We start from the raw sequence: 21,446 nt of genomic DNA on the forward strand, positions 1-21,446 counted from the left end.
TCTCTCCACCTAAATAATATACGCACAAACAGACAGCATAAAGTCAAAAATTGTATATATATATATATATATATATATAGTAACAGTTGCTCTTTATTAAGGTCGAAATCATAATAAACAAATTAACTAACTGAACTGGCAAGTTGCAGCTATATTAAATATTATGCAGAGCACTGATCATATTTTGAATGTGTGTGACATTTAGTCGCATTTGATAAGCCACGCCCCCGCCTACTCCTAAAAAAAAAACGAAGTTCTGGGAAACAATGAAACATTCACATCCTGAATTATGTAACTGTTTAACCCCATCTACTGCTACTACGCAGCGCGACAGGAACGCTCACATTATAAACAACTACAGCTGGCAACACCGCTCGCGCTTCGTTTATGATCAATGTAAACGTTCTCGTACGTTCTGTTGCGTCGCGCGCTTGTTTACTGTCGCTGACTGCGTTCTATTCTGTCGCGTCGCGTTGTTCGTCGAAGTCACTGCTTTGGTCCTTTAACAAACATGGACGGTCACAAAAGGCGTAAACATTGCCCACACAACCGGATAAGTTCGCTGAACTGAAACTTTGTGCCATGTTATTACTCCACAACGCGACAGTCAGAGCGTCACGGTGCGTTTTCGAGGGGTGGGGCGTTGTGTTTTCCCACCGCTGAAAACTTTCGCGCAATCGCTCCCACTGCAAAGCGACAGAAACATCAAAGCATCTGCATCCCCCCTTTGCTGCGACACTGAATATGTTGACCACTTAACGATTCGAATCGCTATTGAATACTTGATCAAATATATCAATCTCTTCATTTTTCAAACCTTTCTTCTCTGTGAGAAAGTAGGCTAAATTTTCCATACGAGCCTACCAAAGTTACCCTCTTCCGCGGACAGCTGAAACTCAGGCAGTAAACCCGTGGAAACAGATGCGTGTATTAATGTGAAAGAGTTGACTGATAAACGGATGCAGCTGTTATTAACAGAAACTTAAGAAAGCCGCCATTCCCAACCAACCCCAGCCGATCCCGAGGCGTCTTTAAACGCGCTGTATCCACACAATGATCCGCAGAAAGCTGCAGTTGATTTGTCAAGGACACTGCAGCTCGCATTTGCGCACGGAAAGCCACTGGTGTTGGAAAGCAGCAGTCAGATACAAAGAAGAGTCCGTCTGCGTTACCTTTTTGCTGTTTCTGCTGTTGTATCCGTTGTAGGGGTTGATTCCCGTCCTCGGCGCTACGGAGAGAAGCATTTTCCTCAGCGCGGTGTCCGGAGCGGAGAGGCTGACGTCAGTCAGAGGAAGTTCAGGCGGGATCTCTCTCTCTCTCTCTCTCTCTCTCTCTCTCTCTCTCTCTCTCTAAACTATTTATATTTGCATACTCAAGTAAGAAACAATGCATGCATATGAAAACATAACAGGCAGATCGACGAATATGGGCACAAGTAAATGTCCAGTAGCTAATATAGTGTTTAGGCCTAGTGTTATTATGTTACCCATAATCAGTGACATCTTTTTCGCGAGACCATCCACATAAACCAAAACCTGAAATACTTAATACATATTTAATGAAGGAATGTCAGTATAAATGTGATGGTGCATTTAAATAAAAATAATAAAATAGTTTCATGCATTTATTACTTTGTTGTTACACTTTTGATCCCTGTTGTATGTGCGAGTGTTTTGTATTAGCTGTATTACATTTGTATAGTTTTGTATTATAGAAGAGGGTTGGCTTTACACACTAATAATTCTCTAAAAGAAAATGTTGTCCCTAATTTCCTGATAAATTAATTGTATAAGTTGGAGAGTGGGATCCGTCAAATCAACAACACGTAAGTTTTGTTTCTCATACTAAGTCTGATTCCACTAAATCTCTCAGTTCTAGGACTCATACCTGGATTGAGTTATATATAACTATAAATGCTATATCAGAAAATTCCAATATAATTTCAGAACCCTTCCCCAAAACTAAACATTCAAAGATGTACAAATAAATGTGTGTTTACAGTATTAAATGCTTAAAGTCTATAAAAATAAGGCTGACATATTAAACCATTAATTAACAATCTATCATATGCTAAATATGATATTTAACTGTTGATTTTTTGGTTAATTGCTGATTGATATTTCTCTACAAGTTTCTCAAGCACTAGTCTTGAGATGATCATCACACTTCAAGGCAAGACATTTATAGTTATTGGTTTCCACATATCTAATGATAGCAGTTGTTTCTTGTGTTTAGCAATGTTAACAATCCTGTTTTCTGTTTAGGGAATAATTGCCTTTTCTGAATGCATTCCACTAATGCATAATATACTGATTTTCTAATATCTCTCCAAAAGTGTTTTCAAATGTCTGCTGTTAATCTGTCAATACCTGGTGATGTGCCTTTTTTTTAAATGCCACATTCATTTATCAGTTCACTTCAAGTGAATTTGTCATCAATTTGTCAGTTGTTTTCCTCATTCAGTTTTAATTATAAACTTTAATGTTTAAAAATCCACTTTTATATTTGGATTTATCAAGGTTAAAAAAGTACAAGATTTGAGATCTTTCTTTAAAAATTCTTTCTTCTGTAAATGGTCAAAATGAGGAGCGATGGGGCTCTGGAGGAGGACTTGGAGCAGGCAAAGAACACATTGCATACTGTCTAAATAGGTCTTTTGTGACCCTGGACCTAAAAACCCGTCATTAGGGTAAATATTAAAAACTGAGATGTGGTGAGGATGGTGATGATGGAAGCCAGGAGCATCATTGCTTCAACTTCATCATGTCTCTGTGAGAGCAATCGTGTCTCTCTGTAACGCTGTCTGGGTTGTGATGCCAGCGCCACTCAAACACTGAAACCTGAAAAAGTACATCTGTACACTGTGCTCATACAATAATGTACGAAACATGACTGATGTGTATAATTTATCTACAGAAATAAATGTACTTGAGGATAAAAGTGCATTTAAAGTCATTCTCTATCTCTCAATCCATTATAATTAAACTTTTTTTTTAAAGCGCTGGTGTATGAAATGCGCTACAAATAATGACAGGTTTACACCGCACGATTTTACTTCAGATTTTCACTCGCTTCTGGATATCGCTTTTGAATTTGGTTTTTTGGAAATCACTGACAAATGTCCAAAATCAGAGGCAAATCGTTGCTCGTTCATATGTGATAATTGTGCAGTGTGTGTTATCAAAGACAGTGACAGCTCAATAAAATTAACTATTGACAGATGTTAGTCTAAAACCTTTCACCTACACATCCATTTTTATTCCAGAGTTAGGACTTTTGGAGAAACTGCAAGAAGCAAAAACACATGTATAAATCACTTTACCACTAAACAGATATTCCCATCAAATTTAACATAAAATGAACGTTGTCTTAAAATGAGCCTCAGCCAGAGAAGTGAAATGATAAGTGAAGTGAATGAGAGCTGCTCTGTGGAGACTGATATGGTTTGGGTATAAACAGGTCTAAACCCCTCAGTAATGGGCATTGTGTCTGATAAAATCCACACAAATTAGCTATTGAGCGCCTAAGCAATACCTATGTATTCTGGTTGTCTACAAGCAGTTTAAGTCTAGTTTTGGTCCTTCAATCTGTATGAAAACTGAATGATAATATGATAAGAAAAAGGGAAATTTATATGGTATCCAAATATATACAGTATATATAAAATAAGAACTACCATATCACACTGGTTAGACATTTAATTTTATTAAGTCATCTTGAGCAACAGAAAACAAGTAAAGCTTGTTTTCTCAATTTTCTCTCTTTTAATTTTGAATTGTCTCTCTTTCCTGAAACAGGTGACTGTATAAGTTTATGTAATTTGTCTAATAACAATACCTAACAATATCCAATTCAAAACCTGGATTGATGCAATTTCTACAATAACTCCAAATTGAGCACTGTTTAGTAGTGTTTTGTGGTAGATATATTTTTTGCTGGAAATTGCATTTTGTCTCGTTCATAGCGAGCATTGTACATACTCTTAAGATACAAAACATAATAATATTTTCGCAGATCTATGACCTTGGCACAATACCATGTTAACACACCAGTGAAGCAACACAAATGTTCATGTGTACTCACGATTCACACCTCGTACTTCTATCTCAGTTTAAGCATTTTTGAACATTGGGTATTTTTGGTAAAATTTTGCAACTGAGATATACCTGAACCAATATTTTTCTGACTGAAAAGGGACTATGGACTCATTTCAAGGCTGTATGTTACTCCAGTGAACTGCCTCAATATTGGATTGCAGTTGTAGGATCTAGTTGCAAAAGCTTGGTTAGATGATTAGATGGTGCCACCTAGAGTTCACCACAAACTGCCACTAGCATTAGCAAGCAAAAGTTTGCTCCATGTCTGTGTCTTACATTTTATTTCCTTGACCAATGCTTCTGTTGATTAGCATGACACCAGCTTCTACTGGTGGATATTTCCCTTTGGCCATGGTCATAGTCACAGGACCTGTTCCAGTACACACACCTGTGGAGCAAAACTGGATCAGGTTTGAAAAATGCCAACACTCAGTAGATTTAGCTCACACTAAATCCATATCAACATTACACAGGATGTGGGGCTTAAGTGTATCCCATAATTCATCACTTTCAGGAGCAAGATGAGGAAAAAACATTTCCATCCAGATTTTCGGAAATGCCATAGGCATTCAAAATCCTTTCTGAAATGTGAATTTTGAAAGAAAACTCCAAGTTCCAAAGCACACACCCAAAGATTTGTATCTGTACTTCCACAGGGCTGCACCTGCTAATCACTAAAGAATTCTTGTATTTCACTCTGTTCGGTACATAAACTCAACAGACTTTGATATTTCTGTTTGCTGTCACCTGAAAGAAACACTGCAGTAATGGTACTGAGGTCCATTCAGAAGAATTCAGTGAATCATTTCACATAGTTTAGCAGAGACAGGCTGTTCAGGAGGTCAATGAGTCCACAAATGAAGACAGTATTTGATGTGGTAAAGCCTTGGTTACTGAGGCAGGGCTAAACAGGAAGCACTTTATCTCTGGAGACACACATCAAACGGCTTGACCTCATATTATCTGATCTTAAAACAGCATCTTCTCCTCATGCTTCTCAACTTTTATACTTGAACAATCAAATAGAAACTGAAGCAAGATCAGATTTTCTGGGAGTGGAACGTCCTTGTCAAAGGCTGGCTCTGAATGCATTTAAGAGAAAAAGAATTCCTGTGTTCTAATAATCTTGGATCTAAAGCAGCTCGCATTGTTTACTTTACTGAAATAGTTTGAAGGTCGTCTTCAAAACTGTCATCGGATTTACTGTACATTATGAAAAGTCTGGCATACCCAATCAATGCAAATTTTAGCCTACTCACTTCTCTGTGTGAACTGTTACAGTTACAATCATCTACTTTTTGTTGAAAATAAATCTAAAAGTTTATTTATTTTTTCTTGAAATTGTAATTTCTCTTTCCAAATGTCAATTTTACAATTGTTTATATACTACACCCCACCCCCATTTTATTACAAATTAAGTCAGAAAATATATATTTTATAGCTTCTATAGGCTACTGTAATTAACATTATGCCAATTAGCACCTGTGTTATTCATACACAATATTACCAGAATAACCGTATAAATATAAATAAACACACATAAATCATATTTCATTGGTCAAAACATTTCAGCTTTTTATTCAGCTTAGATGCCGCAATAGCTGGGAGCATTTAAATGATTACTTCTATGAGTCTGTTTTGGACTTTCTGCATGAGAGCATCCTCTGGCTTTAAGTATAAATGAAAAATGGTAAGTCTGAAATTGCATACTGTATAAATAGGTATTTTGTGACCCTGGATCTAAAAATTAGGTTAAATTCATTAGGTTAAATATATATAAAAAAGTAAAAAATAAAAAATAATCTACATATTGAGAAAAACACCTTTAAAGTTTTAAAATGAAGTTCTTAGCAATGCATATTACTAATCCAAAAAATAAAATAAAAATAAAAATCTTTATTGGGTTGTCTGCCGGTTCCCGCCTCCTTCTTCCCGATGATTATGAAGGTTTAATTCAGGCACCGCGGAGGAGATCACCCAGCTGGTGGAGGGCCGAGCCGCAGTGCGTCTGGGAACCAGAAATTTTTTTCTCCTCTCTCCCCTCTCTCATCTCTGTCGCTCCTCATCCTTCCATCTCCTTTTCTCTCGCCTCGTCTGTCCTACCTCCAGGTTCCCAAAGGTCCCGGTGAGCGGTGAGCAATGTCTCTTCCAGTTGTTAATACCCAGCTGTTGTGCAAACAATGTCTTCTCATAGTGACCATGATGCCAGTGTATCTATCACACTGGAAAATCTGGCCATCTCAGAATGTTTATTTAGGATGTTCATAAAATGTTTCTTTTCAATTGCTAATTGAATTTTAAATGCACTGTTTAAGAGAGGTGTGGTGGATGTTCTGCTTGACCATAAACAGTTGTGGTAAAATATGCAGCCTTCTGCAGTTTATTAACTGTTTTATTAACTGTTTAACTGTTTTTTAATTGTGGTATTTAAGGTTTATTAACCTTCAATACCATGACTTAGGTGCCCTTGAGCAAGGCATCGAACCCCCATCTGCTCCGGGTGTGTGTTCACAGTGTGTGTGTGTGTTCACTGCTCTGTGTGTGTGCACTTTGGATGGGTTAAATGCAGAGCATGAATTCTGAGTATGGGTCACCATACTTGGCTGAATGTCACTTCACTTCACTTTATCCACCAACGTTTGGTGACATGAATTAAGGCAGAGCTATTTGACTATTTGACTATTTGACTGAACACATTGGGTCTAAAGTCATCTGCCTGTGCAGAACACAATACTTCAAACAGTCTAGTCTAAGAACAAAGCAGCAATTGCAACCATGACTTGACTGAACTTTGGGGACAGTATCCCATATACATCATCTACAGGTCTGTTATCAAAGTCACATAGAATTGCCTGATGATGGAATTCAGGTTTCCTCAAGGGGTTCTTTAAGGTTGTGGGGCTAGTTGAGTGACATAGCCTTCTGGACACATCTACATTTTCGTGATTGTGCCTTAGGTGACATACAACTCTTACCATTGGGCCAACTATCCATATGGTACTTTCATCTTCATTAGTCACTGTAGGCTACTATGGTCTATATGCATGATAAAAGCTGGTATTGACAGAAGCATGCTGTGAATTCTACTACAACCATTAATACCTTTCTTGTGGTGCAGTAATTCTGCTCCATTGGTATTTAACTCTGACTTCCGTATAAAGTTGTTTGGCCACTGTGGCAAACTCTTTGGCAAATTGTCTGTAGTAAATTGTTGGACATCATTAACATTCATTGGCTGTGGCCAATCTCAAATCTTCTGCACCCCCTGGGGGTTACTGGCAATGACAGTCTTTGTAATGATGTGCTACAGGTAAGCCACTTGACAGTGGAAGAGGCAACACTTGCAGTTTAAGTTTTAAGAAGGCCTGGCATAAAAACCTGTACCAGGCGGCAGAGCATTTCCTCCACATCCATCCTGATTACAATGATGTTGACTAAATAGACAAGACATATTTCATACTGCATTCCAGCAAAGACAGCATCTATTAAATCCTTGAATACCACTGGGATATTACAAATGTCAAATAGCATAAAGTTATACTCAAACAACTACAAAATGAAGCTGACTGTCAAGCCTCCGAAGTCATCTTTACTTGCCAGTACCCAAAGGCTAGATCTACAGTGGTGAACCACTTCATCATATGAAGGGTATCCAGGGTTTCTTGGAAATGGGTAAGCATCATTTGATGGTGTGTTTGGACTTGGGCCATCAAATGATGTTGCTGTTTCAGAAGTGGTCTTGGTCAAATGACCTTATATACAACTGCTCGTATCATCTGATTGTGCTTGTATCTCTCTATTACTGCTATTTGATCTTAGTGCTGCATTCGACACTAATGACCACAACATTCTTTTGCATGGACTAGAACACTTTTTTTTGGCATTAATTAAAGTGTGTCAGCATGGTCATCAGAGGTATCATATCGATCACAAGTGCACTATGGAGTACCTCAAGAATCACTACTAGGGCTGTTACTCTTCACGGTTTACATGTCACCCTTGAGAGATATCATCAGGAAACACAGTGTTAGCTTTCACTGTTATGCTGATGATACTCAGCTCTATATTTCTTTTTGGCCCGGTGAAACATACCAGTTTGAAAAACTAACAGAATGCTTAGTCGATATAAAATGCTCTCCATGTCAATTGCAGAAATGTTAATCCATGAATTTATGACCTCAAGGTAAGATTATTGTAATGCTTTATTGGGTGGTTGTTCTGCACACTTCCAGTTAGTCCAAAATGCAGCGGCAAGAGTTCTTACTAAAACCAGGAAGTATGACCATATTAGCCCGGTCCTGTCAACACTGGTCTGGCTCCCTATCAAACATCATATAGATTTTAAAATATTGCTCATTAAGTATAAAGCCCTGAATGGTTTAGCACCTCAGTGTTTGAATGAGCTCTTGTTACATTATAATCCTCCACATCCTCATCCTCAATACCTAGAATATCTAAATCAACAGGGCGGCTTTGGCTCAGTGGTTCATGTAGGTTGTCTACAAACCGGAAGGTTGGTGGTTCGATCCCCGGCTCCACCTGACCAAGTGTCGAGGTGTCCTTGAGCAAGACACCTAACACCAGCTGCTCCCGACGAGCTGGATGGCGCCTTGTATGGCAGACACCGCCGTCGATGGGTGAATGTGAGGCAAAATTATAAAGCGCTTTGGATGGCCATGTGGTCTGTTGAAAGCGCTATATAAATTCAGTCCATTTACCAACTGCTGGGTGGCAGATCCTTTTCCTATTTGGAGCCTAAACTCTGGAATAACCTAGCTAACATTGTTTGGGAGGCAGACACACTCTTGCAGTTTAAATCTAGATTAAAGACCCATCTCTTTAACCTGGTTTATACAAAACACACTAATATGCTTCTAATATCCATATCCGTTAAAGGATTTTTAGGCTCCATTAATTAGGTAAACCAGAACTGGAAACACTTCCCATAACACTGATGTACTTGCTCCATCATTAGAAGAATGGCATCTATGCTAATATTAGTCTGTTTGTCTCTTATTCGGAGGTCACCATAGCCACCAGATCCAGTCTGTATCCAGATCAGAGGGTCACTACAGTCACTCGGATTCAGTACGTATCCAGACCAGATGGTGGATCAGCACCTAGAAAGGACCTCTACATCCCTGAAAGACAGCGGAGACCAGGACAACTAGAGCCCAGATACAGATCTCCTGTAAAGATTGTCTATGATGACCACGGGACAAGACCACAGGAAACAGATGATTCTTCTGCACAATCTGACTTTGCTGCAGCCTGGAATTGAACTACTGGTTTCGTCTGGTCAGAGGAGAACTGGCCCCCCAACTGAGCCTGGTTTCTCCCAAGGTTTTTTTCTCCATTCTGTCACCGATGGAGTTTCGGTTCCTTGCCGCTGTCGCCTCTGGCTTGCTTAGTTGGGGACACTTCTTTTACAGTGATATCATTGACTTGATTGCAAATGATTGCACAGATACTTTTTAAACTGAAGTGAGATGATGACATCACTGAATTCAATGATGAACTGCCTTCAACTGTCATTTTGCATTATTGACACACTGTTTTCCTAATGATTGTTGTTCAGCTCAAAAGCATTTTTTTTTGTTTAAAGTGCTATATAAATAAAGGTGACTTGACTTGACAGTGTGTGTGTGTTCATTGCTGTGTGTGTGCACTTTGGATGGGTTAAAGGCAGAGCACGAATTCCGAGTATGGGTCACCATACATGGCTGTATGTCACGTTACTATATGTCACACTTAGGGGTGTAACGGTTCACAAAATTCACGGTTCGGTTCGATACGATACACTGATGTCACGGTTCGGTTCGGTTCGGTTCGATACGTTTTAGATACAGCAAAATGTAAAAACATCTCAACTTTTCAGAATGCCGCAAGCGCACCGCGGGTCATGTGACAAGAACCAACCAATCAGCTTCATCCTTTCCCGTAACAACGTTGAGAGCTCAGCCAAGATGAAGGAACAGCTGATCATAGTTGTATATGGATTGCAATTTTGAAATAAATTCAGTAGCAGAGCTACTGCAAGCGATTTTTAGAGCTGCAAATCCATTTATCCTTCGCTGAAATTTCCGCGTCTCATGGAGAGAGCACGTCATTGTTGCTTAGCAAAGACAGACGCCTCATGAGCGCTTCTGCCCGAGCGCTTTGGAAAGGAGGAGAAAGACGCGCTTAGCGTTTTCCACGCGTTTTTAGGAGCGATATGTGAACGGCCCCTAAGGCGCTCGCTCACTCAGCACGCGCTGAAGGCTCGTTGCAAAATGTCTAATGCATTTAACAGACCAGAAATATAAGATCCTAAAATAACCAACAGGTCTGGTGTTTGGGTTGGATTCCCTGTAAGCTATAGTGTCTAAATGCTGCAGGGATAGTTTGCTGCGTGCATGTTTCTCCTTTTTTTCGTCTTTTCCCAGATAGTACTGACGCATATATCCCAGATATTCCCGCTGGTTTTTTTTTTTTTTTTTTTTGTATTCCCGCTGGTGTACCCTGTCATGTTGCAGATGCGACATACCGTTGTTTTTTTATCCACCACTCTCTTGCCATCACCATTATAGCTTAAAGGGAATCCAAAGTGCACCCAAACACCAGACCTGTTGGTTATTGGAGGATCTTCTCATTTCTAGTCTGTTAAACGCATTGGCTTTTTGCAACGAGCCTTCAGCGCGTACTGAGTGAGCGAGCGCCTGCTGAGTAGCCTAACATAAACATATAAGATGGTGTTTTTTTCTTCTTCGGGAGTGTCAGGGGCGTTGCCTGTTACGTTGTTTGGGTTATTGGGCTACCTTGTTGAACGCATATCATTATATTTCTTTCTCTCTCTTTTTTTTTTTTTTTCAAATATAATTAATTACTCCAACGAACCGTTCGGTATACATAATGCGTACCGCGTACCGAACCGAAAGCGTCGTACCGAACGGTTCAATACGAATACGCGTATCGTTACACCCCTAGTCACACTATATATCACTTAGCCTTCTACTTCACCCAGTGTTCCTCTCCTGCATTTTCCACTGAAGCCAGGCATTTCTTCAAGTTCCACATCTGCTGGTGCCATTCAGCCCCTCAGCTCCACCATAAGCACTGACATGCTGCCCCGATCTGCCTTGAGACTGTCATCCCTTTGGTTCCAATGGACTCCCCTGTCCTCCTGGCTCCATTCTGGTCAGTCATCGCTTCACCATCACCACGGTTTTCTGGGATCTCCACTATCCCTCCTCCTTCCCTTAGGGTAAACTGTTGTCATCACTTGCACCATAGTCAATGCAGTCCTCCGACACACTGGCTACACTGCAGCTGCTTGTCACCAAAAATTCCCCTTGGCCTCCTGATCCTTCAGTGTCACCGGGACTATCAAGGCATCAGATGCCACCCGGGCCTCATCATCTCCCGGTTTCCACCTTGGCTCCTCCCTAGATCAGTTCCACCATGGGTCATCTCTCTCATGGCTATCCCTTGGGTCACTCTAGATCTCATTGGCCATCCAATCCCTCATGGGTCCTTCCACAATTCACTTCTCCATGGCTTCTCCCACTTTCATTGCCTCAATGGGTCCTTCCGTCATCTACTCTTTGGATTCTCTGGTCTCCTGTCCTTCACCATCCACCCCCAGATCCACCTCCTCAGCCAGTTTACACTGCATGGCAACACCTTCCCAGAGGCGTTATGTCACAGTTATGTTCTGTTTCTATGTATTTTGGTTCTGTCTTAATGTTTGACCAAGTTTCTTAGTCTGTTTTATCATATTCACCCCATTATATGTCATCATTAACTCATTAGTTTGTTCTTATTTATACTCCCTGTTTAGTTCATTTCCTTTGTCTGAATGAATGAATGAATGCTCACCACACACTACCTATAGGTGGAGAGGAGAGAGAGAGATACAGCCAATTCAGTGGATGGGTATTATTTTTAGGCCAAGATTAATAAGCGCCAGTGAAGGGAATTTGACCAGGACGCCAGGCTTACAAACTCTTTATGAGAAGTGCCAACTGCCATTTTAATGACCACAGAGAGTCAGGACCTCAGTTTAAGATGTTATCCGAAGTAAACGTAGCGTCCCCGTCAATAAACTGGGGCATTAGGACCCACCCAGACTGAAGGGTAAGCACACACTGCTGGTCAAACTAACATCTCTTCCAGCAGCAACCTAGATCTTTCCAGGAGTTTTCCCATAGAGGTACTGACCAGGCTCAACCGGGCTTCGCTTCACCGTTCTTGAGCTACAAAGTGATATGACTTGTGGCCATTTGTGTTATGGTTGTTATATTTGCCTGCTAATATTTGTATATACTACCTTTTGATATTATTCAATCTTGTTTTGGGAACTTTACCTTCTTCATCATCGTCTCTACAACCTTTTGTGACAACTGGTGCCTGTGTACTAACGAGTGTCAATTACGTAAATGAATGTGAATAAATAGGTCTAAGTCTTAAGGTAAGTAATTTCATAGTTACCATACTGACAATATCCTCAGGTGGCCATTTCTAGTCATATAGCTCCTATCTACCAAATAAATCCCATTTAACATCCGCATTCTTCTAAATATGCCACCTGTCATGCTTGCTCACAGGCACTAGAGTTCTGGAGTTAATAACCCCTCTTGTAAATGTCATGTGATTTTTACTCTAGATGAAAATGAATAATCAGGGAATGACAACACTGATTGTACCTCAGGGGTGTTCACAGTCCCAAGCCCTTCACAAGTGATTTTACGATCCTGAAATTTAATGGTAAGAATAAACCATGCATAAAACTTTCCATGCATTTTGTACTACAAAAGATGTCATCTCTCAACAAAAGATCAACTGAGGATCGTGGCATTAGTAAATCATCTGAGATGATGAGCGCACTTTTGATTGTTGTTTTTTTTTTCATGGGTTACTGTACATTACAGCTAATGATTCTGACAAAAGCAGCATGTCAGCAACAAGCTGAGTAGGACAATATGGATTTACTGAAGAAAAAAACATACATTTTAAAAGTAAAAGCAACATGATGTATGGTATATTTCAGAGGCAGATTACAAAAGACAAGATGAAAGTGTGTCAACATTAGAACATAGGTTTTTTTTTTTCATTTTTAACTGTGACATTTTAAAATCAATCACAATGTGTAAAAATTCACTTTCTTCTGTCAAAAACCCTCTTCAGGAGTATGTGCAGCTTTAAAGGTGCTCAAACGTGTCACTACAACCAATGCACAAATGTGAATTTGATTGTTTTGGGATTTCCTTGTAAGCAGCTCTTTATTTTCTACAAGAATGTTCACTTTCAATTATCCAGGCTTTACTCCATTCATCTGGAAATAAATACAGTACCAGTCAAAAGTTGGGACACACCTACTCAATCTTTACTATTAACATAAAATCAAACTTAAAGGGTTAGTTCACCCAATAATCAAAATTATGTCATTAATGACTCACCCTCATGTCGTTCCGAACCAGCGAGACCTCCGTTTATCTTCAGAACACAGTTTAAGATATTTTAGATTTAGTCCGAGAGCTCTCAGTCCCTCCATTGAAGCTGTGTGTACGGTCTACTGTCCATGTCCAGAAAGGTAAGAAAAACATCATCAAAGTAGTCCATGTGACGTCAGAGGGTCAGTTAGAATTTTTTAAAGCATCGAAAATACATTTTGGTCCAAAAATAACAAATACTACGACTTTATTCAGCATTGTCTTCTCTTCCGTGTCTGTGTGAGAGAGAGTTCAAATCAAAGCAGTTAGTGATATCCGGTTCGTGAATGAATCATTCAGTTCACCAAATCGAACTGAATCGTTTTAAATGGTTCGCATCTCTAATACGCATTAATCCACAAATGACTTCAACTGTTAACTTTTTTAATGTGTCTGACCCTCCCTCTGAGTTCAAACAAACCAATATCGCAGAGTAATTCATTTCCTCAAACAGTACACTGACTGAACTGCTGTGAAGAGAGAACTGAAGATGAACACCGAGCCCAGCCAGATAACGAACAATAGACTGACTCGTTCACGAGTGAAGAACATGGACAGTAGACCGTACACACAGCTTCAATGGAGGGACTGAGAGCTGTCGGACTAAATCTAAAATATCTTAAACTGTGTTCTGAAGATAAACAGAGGTCTTACGGGTTTGGAACGACATGAGGGTGAGTTATTAATGACATAATTTTGATTATTGGGTGAACTAACCCTTTTAGTATGGGAATTACGTAGTGACCAAAACTGTTGTCTAGATTCCAGCTCTGCACACTATGTTCATTTTTTATTTTTCACTCTTAATTCAAACCATACTGAGGGAGTTCTCATATGTACTGGACTCCTGGTGGCTGCTTTTCTTTTACTATCCTTTCTAACTAAACGTTTCATTTTATTTTTAACAAAGCATTTTAAGTTTTGTAAAGAGATTCATAGATAGGCACAATGTATTGTTGTCTATAAAACTAATTTAAAGCAGTTAAGCAGAAGCCTTTAGATCAAAAGGTTTTTAAGAACATTAAAACATTTCTGTCAAGTGTCCAACTCCAGAACACTGACATTCTCACTTAAAAACAAATTGTTCTGTAAAAATTGGTTCAGTAATAAGCATATGTAATATTGCAATGGTTTGGATCTGTGCACAAGAAATTGATTATCGTTGTAAATAATTATGAACGTACGATGGGAGTAGTAAAACTGGCACATCAAACTGATAACATCTGATTGATACTGTAGTAAATCTGAAGCAAACAACACTTGTTCCATGTCAACGTTTCCCTCTCCACACAGTCAAACATACAACAAACAATTGGCATTACTGATGGAACATTTTTTTCTATACATCTCATACAAAAATAAAAAAAAGTCATTGTTCCAATCTGTATCTTTTTTTTCCTTCTTTGACTCCATATTGCACAGAGGTAGTGGCTATCAAGGTTAAGGGCAGGTGATCTAAAAATTTAGACCAAAAAAGGGATCTTCTAGTAAAAAAAAAAAAAAAAAAAAAGTTGTTGTGATGTTTTGTTGTGACCAGAGGAATTGTAAAAGAACGAACTGTAATACTGCAATCACATACAAAAGTAGTCCTTCATTTTGTACATTTTATACAGTGTTAACACTTAATCATTGACTTTGAGTTTTTTCTTCTTTTTCTCAAAAAGGCAAATGGTATTTTCCATGTATGTATCAAACTGACGGACAGTCTAAGCCAGGGGGTCCACCAGGGGCTCCTCGTCGCCCCGGGATAGCAGCTCTTTCTTCTCATCTGTACTGGCCAGGGAATTGCGGCTGTTGTGAGCTCCCATGTACAGAGTAGCATACACAGGATTCGTGAAGTTGGTCGGCTACAAGAGAAAAAGTTGGAAATATATGGGATCAGGCTGATTCTTAAGCTGAAAGACCACAGCTGTGCTCACCAAACATAGTCAGCATTTGAAGGCATCGTATCCACACTCCTGACAGAAAGATTGTTCCCATTAATATGCTGCCTTTAAAGACACCTTGTGCCCTCTAGATGGGTGGCAACTCTGAGGAGAGTAGCTGTGTATGTCGGGAGTATTGCTCTTCTGTATTTGCATGAAGGTAATTATGCGATTCATGTTGCAAAGTATTGCTACAATAATAAAAGATCATTTCAAGTGGTCCGTGTAATGTTTTGCAAGGCAAATAGTCAATAACTGGCTGCTCAAGAAACATTTCTGATTATTATCAGTGTTGAAAATATTTTTGTGGATTCTTTGATGAATTGAAAGTTCAAAAGAACAGCCTTTATTTAAAATGGAAATCTTTTGTCATAAATATGGCTACTGTCATTTATCATCAATTGAATGTGTCCTTGCTGAATAAAAGTATTAATTTCTTGAAAAAAAAAAAAAAAGGAGGGAGAAAGATATTTGGGATTTCAACTTCCAGAGCCCAATCATTACAATAACTGTGTCATTTTCTGAAATGGATGAATGGAATTTTACATTTTGGGTTTTTTTGTTAACTCTCCTAGACTTGTTTTTGAGTAGTGAAATAAAGCATGGACATCTTTCAGAAAATATGCAATTTTCTGTCATCTTACCTTGTCAGGATCCAGTGTGAAGTCAGCATCCAACAATTCTCCTACATCATCATCTTGCTCTCCTTCATAAATTTTATAGGCTGGGTTTCCAATCTCAACATTCATAGCGCCATTTGTCATTCTCTGATGCTGAAAGCCTTTGGCTCTGCAGATACACAATGCACAGTTTTGATTCACAGGAGATGAGGTTGTGAGGTCAGTATTACACAGTACAAAGCAGCACAGGGAGAAATACAGCCACAACACAGAGGGATGCCACTAACAGTCACTGGAACAACCTAAAATGAAGCAACACCATCACAAACCCAGCATTTACCAAAATACATAGTATATGTGCCTGTAACCACAAATTAAGTCAACCAACTTGATAAATGATTAGAAATTAAATTTTAAAGTACAAGAGTAAAAGTATGTGTATAAACAGGGTTGGGCTGTATGACTAGAAGACTTTAGTTCATCTTCAAAACACAAATGAAGATACATTTTAATGAAACTTTTTTCATTTTTGTCCCTCCTTTGAAAGTCCATTTCACCAGAATTCAAAAACAGTTCATAAAGGCACTGTAAACGCTTTCTTTTACCATATTTGATGTGCTTTATGCAGTATGTCAATGTTTATGCAAATAAAAATCTAAATTAAATCCGTTAATCATATAAAAATTGATCGTATCTCTTAGGAAGAGACACCACTCGATGAATATGGTTTACTTTTACAATCTCTATATAAAGGTTTGGAGGCTTGAACGTTTGATTGAGGGGACTTTCATTTAAGGGACAGAAATCTCACAGGTTTTAGTAAAAATATCTTCATTTTTGTTTCAACTATGAATAAATATTTAAAGGGATTAAGGGTAAGTAAATGATTTAAGGTGAACTAACCCTGTAATATAAATTAATTCAATTTAAATGATTTGTGGTCACAGGCCTATGTTTATTGATATGTGTATTTAACTACTTAGTTCGGTATAAAAAAAAAAAAAAAATAATAATAATAATAATAATTCTTTAAAAGTCTTTAAAACTAAAGTGTTATGCAAATGTCAAGTCCAGTTTTATACAAAGCAACTTTACAGTAATAAACGGGACAAAGTGTCTCAAATGTCTTCAACTGACAATCAGCAATATCATTTTTAATTAAGTACAGTTATTTAGTAAGTTATTTCAATAGTCAAGTTTAGCTAAATGCATTTTATTAATTATCAACTGAAACACATTGAAGTGAAACTGTTTTTGCAGGGATGGCTAATTTTTCATGAATTATAAGATCTTTTAATTCACATATATCAAGTTCCCAATAACACAATATTTTAATCAAATGAGAAGTACTTTTCAGTTGTGTGTAAAAACCAATCACTACATTATACAATAACGGGTTACCACATTGTTTAATAACCAAGGTTATTTAAATTAAATCTTAAAATAGCAAAAACAATTATATCATGATGTAGGATTCAGGTCTTACTGCCCTCCCTAGTACAAATAAATAAGTAAAATATGCAAATGAAAAGATGATAAGATTAACACTTTCTTTTAAGGATTAGTCCATTTTCAGAATAAAAAATCCTGATAATTTACTCACCCCAATGTCATACAAGATGTTTATGTCTTTCTTCAGTCAAAAGAAATTAAAACATTCCAGGATTTTTTTTTCTCCATACAGTGGACCTCAATGGGGATCTTTTTCAATAGCATGTTTTTTTCTTTAAATGAGTGATGGTTTCGCTTTATAAGACCCTTATTCCTCGGCTGGGATCATGTAGAGCCCTTTAAAGCTACACTGAAACCACAATTTGGACCTTCAACCAGTCGATCTCCATTGTAACTGATATGGAGATAAATTCTGGAATGGTTTCCTCAAAAACCTTCATTTCTTTTCAATTGAAGAAATAAAGACACAAGCATCTTGGATGACATGGGGGTGAGTAAATTATCAGGAGATTTTCATTCTGGAAGTGAACGAATCCTTTAAGTGAAGGCCTTCAATGGCCACATTGTCTTGATAAACACTGGGTTTTGAACATGGCACATGTTCAACAGATGCAGTCCTGCTGAGAACCGATCGTACATAAACATACGGCATTACAGCGGGACCGGTGTGGCTCTGATGAAAACAATATGATAGGTTCTCACAGTCTAACACAACTGGATCTATTTCTTTGTTCTCGGTAACACATTACCACCTTCTCATCTGAACAAGGCACAAACCACTTGCAGGGTTTAGTCAGATGGTTTGACAGAGGTATGACAGAAAGAGATCAGGTGAGACCATGAAGACAACAAGAACACTTGGACCACAATTCTCCAAACCAGCGATAAAGATGGACAGAATGGGAGAGAGACAAAATAAAGACATAATGGAGAAGGACCGTTACCGCGGTCGCTTGGAGCGGGATTTGCCAAGCCTACGGAAAAGAGCAGATGCGGTTTACCAAGAAAGAAGGAGAGAAAAGAGGTGTTTTGGGATGGGAAGTTGCTTATATTTTAAATTCTGAACAGTACAACATTTTAGAGAGGTGAAAATCTTTTGCAAGAGAAGTACAGAAATACAATTTTATAAAATACTCACCCTCTCATTCTTTTCCTGTACCATAATACTGCTCCTCCAATCAGCAAAACCAGCAGTATCAGTGAAACCAATGCAATAATTATTGAAGCTGTTCCTAAAAGAAATGGATGTTACTATAACAGGCATTATTAAGATTGTAATATAGCTGTAGAATTCAAAAACTTAAAAAGACGTACGGCCATTGGATTCAGCATTTACATCAGGAGCAGGATTCTCACAGCGATGACCCTCCCATCCCAGAGGACATCTACGTGAAGAAACAGAGGAATTTACAGTATATAAATGGTATATGATTTGCCGCTGTCGGGTCACTTCTATATGGAAAAGATCTTGAGAAGGTTATTTAATTCCTGAATCTAATGGAGTATGAAATGGCAGGATATAATGTGGTCCCCACACCAAGCTTCTTAACTCATCTGCAGGCATCAACTATGTGAGTTATGCCTGGTGAGCTGAAAAAGAATAAGGGCCTAAGCATCGACTCTTGTGGTACTCCAGTGCAAAGGTGCATATGGTAAGCAAAAAGAACCTGTCCAATTTACAAGAGGAGACATGTTGTACAGGTAGCATACAAACCACTAAAACACTTACAGAGAATGCCAGTGTCTGCTTGGTCTTGAAGTCAGACAGTAGTTTTGCACCACCATTCTACACCATTCTAGCCAATGATTTGCTACACAAACTAAAGAACCGTGTAGATTGAAAATCATTTGGTGGAGAGTTGAAGGACATATGATTGTGTGTTCAAGTGGTACTATTAAGTATCAGTAATTAAAATAAAGCATATAAAATATTATAAGAAAAACTTAAACTTGAAAAACTTAACAAAAAAAAATGTAAGTTACTAAAATAAAAAAAACTAAAATTTAAATAAAAATAAAATCAAACTAGAAATATATATACAGTACATACATAAATTATATATATATATATATATATATATATATATATATACTGTAATAATATATAAATATTACTAAAATAACACTGCTTACTTGCATTGTGGGAGGTTTGTGGCACTAAGGGAGCACTGCCCATTAGCACAGTATCCTTCACATGTATAACAGCTCTGCTGGATTCTGCCACTGGTACACCTTTAACACACAGTGAACTTATGCACATCAGTAATATAAAAAACACAAACATACAAACAAGGGTGTCAAAATTCAGTCGGGGAGCAAGGAATAAGGAAACGAGGAGTTCTTCAAAACCACAGTCTTTAAAAATCCAATCACACAGAGAACATAGGAGACACGGGACAATCCTGACATAAAGCCCCCTCATGGAAGGTGTGTCCTCGCACCGTAGCAAAAATAGAGGGAGACATGGGTGGGAACTTTGGAGGAGGTTATGGAGGAGGATGGGTATCTTTGAAGAGGGATGGCCATCGACTCCAGAGAGCTGACCAAGGAGGACCAGGTGGAGGAAGAGCCTGAGGCAGAGACAGAGAGGCAACGAGTTAGGGGGATGTCGCGGATCCGGGGGGCCAAGGTGGAGCCGGAGCGACTGAGGACCAAGTTGGAGCTAGCAGGAGCACAACAGAGCGGATGGGACGGTGGAGGCAAGGGAGCTAGGAGCCGAGGTGGAGCCGCTGGGTCTGTGGGCCAAGGGGATGTCTGGACCTCGGAGGCTGGAAGTGGAGGTGAAGGATACTCTGACCCCAGCTACACTGGAGGATGGCAGTCCCACAGGGCTCGCACCGTAATAATGGTGGGATGAGGGTGAGCAGAGGGGTTGCCAGATGGCAGTGGTGGAGGAGGCTGGAGAAGGCAGGAGGGCTTTATTTTCGAGGGGCGGGCACTACTGGGCACTCTGAATTGGATTCTCTTCGTTTTGGCACCAATGCGACGCCATACTCAGCTCACCCTCAGCCGCGATGCAGGAGGCAGAGTTCCTCTCTGTGCTCACACTGCGATGTTCAAACTGGCATCGTAGAATGCACAGAGCATGTGTCCGGGTAGTTGGTGAGGTTTGCCAGGACCAGGAACAGTCTGGTGTGGCCCTCCAGTAATTTCTCCCTCTGCTCCAGGTATTCTGGGCAAAGGAGGGGATCCATCGGACAACACAATGGAAACAAAAAACTGAGTAAAAAAGATAAACAAAGCAGAAGCGACAAATGGAGGTAACTGTTTCGGTCGGTTCTTCTGTCACATTTCACTCTGGGAGCAAGGAACGAGGAAACGGGTTCTTCAAAACCACAGTCTTTTATAATCCAATCACACAGGGAATGTAGGAGACATGGGAACACATGGATAGACGTTTAGAACCGACAAACGCTGAGTAAGGTTTTTAAAATACAGGATAATTGTGGAAGAACTAGACACACCTGGAATCAAATTAACACATTCAACGGGAGACAGAAACTGGGTCACAGGGAGCAAACACACACACACACACACACAGACAGACAGGTCCATAACCCTGACACAGGAGGCACGTCGGGAGAGAACAACACTGCTGCAGTGCAAAAACAGGTGTTCTTTTAACATTGTCTCAATATGGCAGGAGAGGGTTTGAAAAGTAAAATGTAAATGTCTACTTCAGAAGTTCCAGTTTGAACTCAGTTTTCCAAGAATCAAATTGATATCAACAATAGATGCAACTGAACAGCAAGGTCTCGTTGTAGATGTTGCAAGTGAAAAGATGTAGGATGCCCTTTTGGGCATGTGCCATGTATTATAAAGGGAATGCATATGGCCAATGTTATATTATTAGTTGCTTAGTCCAGAAGAAATGGTAGGCAG

The 21,446-nt window shown here is 39.1% G+C and overlaps 2 protein-coding genes across 9 annotated transcripts in view; both read right to left on the bottom strand.

Annotated features, from left to right (window-relative positions):
- Positions 1-1,425, bottom strand: part of LOC127968149 (RNA-binding motif, single-stranded-interacting protein 2) — a 53,797-nt gene extending 52,372 nt beyond the window's left edge. Inside the window, exon 1 of one of the 2 annotated variants that reach the window (XM_052569095.1) lies at positions 1,173-1,425. In XM_052569095.1, coding sequence (XP_052425055.1) covers positions 1,173-1,244 — 72 coding nt within the window. In that variant the 5' untranslated portion in view covers positions 1,245-1,425. The remainder of the gene's footprint in view (positions 1-1,172) is intronic. The other variant, XM_052569094.1, reaches the window with a different exon arrangement.
- An 11,619-nt stretch (positions 1,426-13,044) lies between these two features.
- Positions 13,045-21,446, bottom strand: part of LOC127968142 (low-density lipoprotein receptor-related protein 1-like) — a 157,498-nt gene continuing 149,096 nt past the window's right edge. For 4 of the 7 annotated variants that reach the window (XM_052569058.1, XM_052569061.1, XM_052569060.1 and 1 more), the window contains exons 85-90: positions 19,698-19,796; positions 18,879-18,949; positions 18,703-18,796; positions 18,509-18,538; positions 16,137-16,281; positions 13,045-15,414 (exon numbers count right to left, since the gene is read on the bottom strand). In XM_052569058.1, the coding sequence (XP_052425018.1) occupies positions 15,274-15,414; positions 16,137-16,281; positions 18,509-18,538; positions 18,703-18,796; positions 18,879-18,949; positions 19,698-19,796 (580 nt within the window). In that variant the 3' untranslated portion in view covers positions 13,045-15,273. The remainder of the gene's footprint in view (positions 15,415-16,136; positions 16,282-18,508; positions 18,539-18,702; positions 18,797-18,878; positions 18,950-19,697; positions 19,797-21,446) is intronic. The other 3 variants (XM_052569064.1, XM_052569063.1, XM_052569062.1) reach the window with 1 other exon arrangement.

This window comes from Carassius gibelio, chromosome B11 (genome assembly GCF_023724105.1).
Source record: "Carassius gibelio isolate Cgi1373 ecotype wild population from Czech Republic chromosome B11, carGib1.2-hapl.c, whole genome shotgun sequence".
Taxonomy (NCBI): Eukaryota; Metazoa; Chordata; class Actinopteri; order Cypriniformes; family Cyprinidae; genus Carassius; species Carassius gibelio.